This window comes from Hibiscus syriacus, unplaced genomic scaffold (genome assembly GCF_006381635.1).
Source record: "Hibiscus syriacus cultivar Baekdansim isolate YM2019G1 unplaced genomic scaffold, ASM638163v2 tig00011079_pilon, whole genome shotgun sequence".
Classification (NCBI taxonomy): domain Eukaryota; kingdom Viridiplantae; phylum Streptophyta; class Magnoliopsida; order Malvales; family Malvaceae; genus Hibiscus; species Hibiscus syriacus.
The window spans coordinates 586,838-592,837 of record NW_024062242.1 but is presented as its reverse complement, the minus strand read 5'-3'; the positions used below and the strand labels follow the sequence as shown (position 1 = coordinate 592,837).

General features: G+C 33.0%; 1 protein-coding gene across 1 annotated transcript in view; it reads right to left on the bottom strand.

Annotated features, from left to right (window-relative positions):
* Nucleotides 1–1,473: 1,473 nt before the first annotated feature.
* LOC120204566 (serine/threonine-protein kinase ATM-like) overlaps nucleotides 1,474–6,000 on the bottom strand; it is a 91,788-nt gene continuing 87,261 nt past the window's right edge. The window contains 10 exon segments of the mRNA XM_039204626.1: nucleotides 1,474–1,702; nucleotides 1,785–1,928; nucleotides 2,426–2,491; nucleotides 2,556–2,690; nucleotides 3,613–3,744; nucleotides 4,304–4,403; nucleotides 4,489–4,535; nucleotides 4,792–4,870; nucleotides 4,941–5,020; nucleotides 5,619–5,708. Coding sequence (XP_039060557.1) covers nucleotides 1,625–1,702; nucleotides 1,785–1,928; nucleotides 2,426–2,491; nucleotides 2,556–2,690; nucleotides 3,613–3,744; nucleotides 4,304–4,403; nucleotides 4,489–4,535; nucleotides 4,792–4,870; nucleotides 4,941–5,020; nucleotides 5,619–5,708 — 951 coding nt within the window. The 3' untranslated portion in view covers nucleotides 1,474–1,624.

The window sequence follows — 6,000 nt, the reverse complement described above, 5'->3', positions numbered from 1 at the left end:
TGAGTTGCTGCTGATGCGTAGTTATATACCCAAAACATTTGTGTTGCGAAACTAAAACCTGTTACGAAATTAAAATTCGTGTTGCGAATTCGAAAATCGAGTTGCGAAAACAAAATTTGCGTTGCAAATTCAGAAATTGAGTTGCGAATTTGAAATCCAGTATTGCGAATTTGAAAACCGCAACACGAATTTGAAAAATCGCAATGTGATTTACATATTCGTGTTGCGAATTTGAAAACTGAGTTGCGAATTCGAGATCGCGTTGCGAATTTGTTGATCATTTTTGCAAATATAAAAAAAGTTAGTTGAAATCGTATATTATAAGACATTTTTGGTCACTGAAGTTATTTTCTCTATTATTAATTTGAAAGAAATAAAAAAGAGATAATTACCTTCAATAATTCTTCAAATTATTATTATTGTAAAGATATTTTATTTGATATATCTGTAAATTGATATTGATATTATCATTCATCAAAGATGAAAAATAAATAATGAATTCACATATATACTATAAAAAATGAAGTTAATATGCTTATAAAAGAAATTAAATTGATTTTCATTTTTTTATATTAATATTAAATTTTATTTTTAAAACATTTTTATTTATGGTTCTTTTATTTTCGATGAAACGGATTTAAAGGTAAAATTGATATTTTATATAAAATTTAGGAGTTAAATTAGTATTTTATGGAAATTTAAGGTCAAAGTGATATTCTGTCTAAAATTCAAGGTTCAGATAAAATTTAACCAATTTTACTATTATATCACGACAACAAAATAACAAGAGTTAACGATCCAACGACCAAAATAAAATAAACCAAAAACAAAAAGGATCAAGATCAAACCTTTTTATAGCTGGTGACAAACATGCCGAAAACATGAGGGACCACAAGCGTTGTTTATCCTGTATTTTAAATGCTTCCGCATATGTGTTGATCTTATGGATAATTGAGAATTTTTCATGTCTGATTTTCCACTTTAGCATTCATATTTTTCTTTATCGGAATGTTCATGTTGCATCAGCCTCGTTTTAATCCAGCATTGAGCATTCCAAAAAAGTAGATTTATTTTCAGCATCTCTGTCGATTTATGATGGTTGACTGTTTGATAGCATTGGATGCTCAAAAGTCAAAGGAATGACCCATTAAACTAGTCAATTTTCAGATTTTTCCAAACCATATTTGACCCATTCAGGAAAACCCTGGAAATAGAGAATTAAATGTTGATTCATTTATTATTCATTGCATTATCTACGTAGGTACCTTCCTAATTTTTGCCTGATCGATTGTACTTCATGCTACTATTTGTTTTTTCTCGTAGGATTAACTCAACTATGTTGATAAGCAAGAATAAAGTGTCAAATTAAAGGAAATCTCCTACTAACTTCATGTAAAGAAAGTACAGACACCTAAGTCATGAAGCCTCAAAATAGACCTTTTTATTTAACAAAAAGTTACAATTAGAGCCGCCTATACAAATCATGATTGGGTGGAAGGCTTTGATGGTATGAAGAACACGAAGATGTGAAGACGAAAAATTAGTTAATCAAATGGTTAAGATTCATAAACACTTATCTATCCTTCATACCGAGCAGAGTGAAGGGAAAGAATACGAATAAGGATCACATCCAAGCTCCCCATCCAGGAAACATCTGACATAATCTCTCAGGATCAATGGCATCTTGAATCAGCTGTTGAACCTACATCACATAAACCAAACAATTTCACATTCAAGTCCAACGATTTAAGACCAGTAATGTGACAGCTGAAGTTGAAGAATACCTGCCCATGTACACTCCTCATTTCACCTTCTTCGTATCCATCTAACTTTTGTTTTACGCGCAGGAGAGCACGGGCAGCATCCTTGTTGCCTTCATATTCATCTTGGGCACCTTCTATACTTGTATCCAAATCGTAATCCGTTTCCTGTCAATTACCATGGGAGGAAGAAAACAGACTATATGCGTGAGAAAATATGTAACATTTCCAGGAACAGATGTTAAAGCAGTTCAGTAAGTTATTGTTTAGAATAAAAGAACTAGTTCTCTCATGAAAGATGGAAATTGGTGATGACTTCCAACTCATCTATTGCTGAAATAATAAAGCTTGTATTTAGGCATCTAATAAATTCATTGATTTGAGAAATAATCATGAAAATTAACTCATGCCCCTCGAAATATTACCAACCAGCCATAAAATTCAATATGGAGGCATGAGACTTGATAGATTTATTTGTTATAGATGGCAACGATTATGTTTCTGGGCTATCAGTAATGCCATATGTTGGGTCTTGTCAATGTCCATATTATCTCACTCTTCATTTATCTTGACCAAAGAAATGTTGGCTCCTTTTTATATTGCAAATAAAGAAATATTGAACTCAAAATTCCGTGAGTGGGAAAAACAATTGTTCCAGAAAATACCTTCTGACGCTGCAAAGCCTTCAGGGGTGATAAAGCCCACTTATAAAGAGGATCATGGATAAAAACCTGCAAAGCATTTTTATCATCAGAAAATGATAATTAGAGAGAAATTTGTCTAAAAAAGCCATACCTCGATAATAGTCATTAGAGCTTCTTTATTTGTTCGCATAACAGAGAGAGTTTCCTCACAACATTTTCTGAAAACACCTTCCACTCCAGTAACACCCATGCCATCGATGATGTCTCTAGTTAGCCTGAACGGAACCTGGCACAGTTAAAGGAATGGATGGTGAGAGTTGCTAAAAGTTGATAACTCAAATAAAGGAATTAAATACCTATATTATCAACAGAGATTGTAAAATGTAAAATATTTGTGTTTCTTCCCATATTTAGTTGCTGAAATCTGGTCATTTATTTTCTGGCTGATCCCAAGAGAAATACAGAAAAACTAGATAGACCATTTCTCTCAACCCAGGGAAAACATAACACATTTTCTGTCTCTGAAACCTCAAACTGAGACCAATCATCTAAACAAAGAGAAGAATGGCGAGTTCTGAACTCTTCTTACTTCAATAGGAAAAAGGTTGGTTCGTATTAATGTGCATCAGTGCATATTTAGGAAACCATTCGCTATCACATGACAGACAAGTCACATCACTTCAATACATACACTACATCTCCAAGAAACCAAAATTTAGTTATCAATGGAACAATGGTATCCATTGTAGAAAATATAACCACTCCCCTCGGACCTCCCTGAAAATAGGGCGTCATGTGACTAAAACTTTCTTCTGATCTATTAAACATCCATAATTGACAAAAGATCTAAAAAATCTAAAATGCAAACTGAAACTGGTATTCTCACCTAAGGATTGTCTTTTTCAGGAACTGATTTTGTTGACTCAAATCAAGGAATTTTCTGAGATTATACAGAGCTTCTACAGCTATTGAAGAGTTGTGTTTCTTCCCTTATTTAGTTGATAAAATCTGCCCCTGGCAATTAATTTTTTGTTTGCTCCTAAGAAAGATTTCCTCCAAAGCTAGTGTAATTTAGTTTCCTAGGGTAGTGACAATTGTACTGTATAAAGTTTATTTCACAGAAATATGTCAGATTTCCTATTACTATTAACAATAATTGAAAGAAGCAAAGGGAGGAAAAAAGATTGCTAAAATATGGTATAAGCTACCCGCTCTGGTGTCTTGAGCATTAAGCCTTGTTCAAATGCAACACCAAGATCAATGTGAACAACTTCTGCTGAGGCTTGATCAATCAAAATATTCATAGTATGTCTATCTCCAAGGCCAACAATATAACCCACCTGAAACAGAAATGTTTTCAGTATTACAACATTTTGTGACAGACTACATTGTTTTGAGAAGGGGTATGAAATCAAAATTTAATTTGAATAGTTGATAATATTAAAGAGAACAGAAATTGTACTTTTTGAAACATAAATAAATAGTTCAAAGAAAAGAAGTCCTTAAACATGATTTTCATGGAAAAAAAATACTGACCAAGAACCTTCCAAATGGGTGAATGTTTTCCATTTTTCACCGACTCAGAAATACTGAACAATTATCTCATGAATACCAAAGTGGAGTTTGTTAATAGGAAGAGGAAAAGAACTTTGATTGTTGGGAATGGAATAACTACCCATTTTTGTCAACCCAATGTTCAAAAGGGAGTATATTTATCAGTGCAAAAGATATAGAAATTAAGCTTTTTAGTTCATTCTTTATCTTTCCATCTATTTGCATGGATTAACTGGATAATGTCCTATAAGCTTAAAAACTGAATAGTTGGATGGCATAACAAGGGGAAATTATTCTTAATGTTAACACGAATAGGAAATTAACAATAGTGCAGAGTATGCCTACCATTGAAGTAGCTGCTACACTTCGTGTGTAAGCTAGTCTTTTCTCAAACCAATCGGCTGGTTGAAGAAATCTCTCCAGAAAAAAGTAATGCATGACAGGTCTGCAAAAGGTCAAACCTTAAGTACATTAGGATCTGGAAACCATAACAATTGAACATTAGTTATCTTACAATTCAAAGTTCAAACCTGAAATTCTCACACACTGCCTGGAAGGCTTTGCGCTTGTCTTTTTCCTATCATCAAATAAAAACAATATCATGAAGGTTTTCTTTTTCACCTGCCTATCTCCATGAGGAAGAAGGATTAGAGATGTTTCCTTCAGATTATTAGAACATTTCAAACCCACAGAAATAACCCAGTTGATTATGCCAAAAGGGATAGGGCAGAGGAAGAAGGGGTGAGCACACATTCTAAGCTGGTTAAAATTTTACAGCAACAGAAAATAAACTACAGTTTTTAATGAAATAATAAAAGGGGCAGGCAACTTGCATTTGACATGTGTTCTCGGCATTTTAAAGTTGACCAGTCTCCTGCTCCATAGCGACCATGTGCACCACCACTTCTATTGCTGAGAATCGATGATATTAGTCATTAAAGCTCATGTACTTGAAGACAGAACTAGTTGTAGGTTAACAAACCTTCCTGTAAGATATTCTCCAAGAGGAAGCGTTCCATCAACCCATTCAATAACACCAGCACTTGGAGTGAAGGGGACAACCTAATTCATAAATTACAATGCATTTATACTTTTGAAAGGAAATCTTTGATTAAAATGCACAAACATATGCACTTAAATACAGAGCTAGAGAGCACTGGTATTCTTTTTTTTATCCTCCATGATATATTTGGTGAAAACACCATAGAGCCAAAAATTAAACAGAACATTATTAACATCCAAGTTCTTCAAGAAGAATCTTCCCCCTCCAGCCTCTCTCTCCACCATTTTTTCTTTTCAAGTATATATGATCAAATTAATTGTACGAGCTCTATTGGAAACGATTGAAAGAAAATCAAAACATAGTGAAATTGTACAACTAATACAAGGCAACCTAACATCTCTTATAAAATTCTAATTGCAAAAAGAAAAGAACACTATCAGTAATTAATATAAGTACTTTCCATGCCATATCAGATGTTCTTATGTTCCATAATTACAGAAAAGGAAAAGGAAATTTATGAGCAATCATTATTTAAACCAAGATTTAAAAAATATGGGAAAAGAAGACAATCATTTGATGCCAAATTGAAAATTAACCTTCAGCCAAACAAGTGTCGTCTAATATTTCATTCTTGCTATAAGGGAAATGAGAACATACCTTGTATGTACGTATGACTAATCTCCTTTTCCATGTATCGCGGTGATTTTGTAGGAAAGTATTTACCAGTCCAAAAAACTGTTCCATAACCTAAAAAAATTATCCAAAAAGTTTATTTTTAATTTAAATAATGCACCACTTGGACCCAATAAAAAGGGCTCTTGAAACAATTTTAGAAGGGCTCTGCCAGAACCTAAATAATATCAGAACATGTTCTCAAATAAGACTTAAGGCTAGTTTAACTGAACTTTTACATAATGTTTATTAAGGCTACGAGGATCAACTCTCATATGAAAGGCATGTCCTAAATAAATTGCTCTATATTTTCTGGCCAAATAAAATGACAGATTTCACCTGGAGAAGATATTAGCATAAACATTTT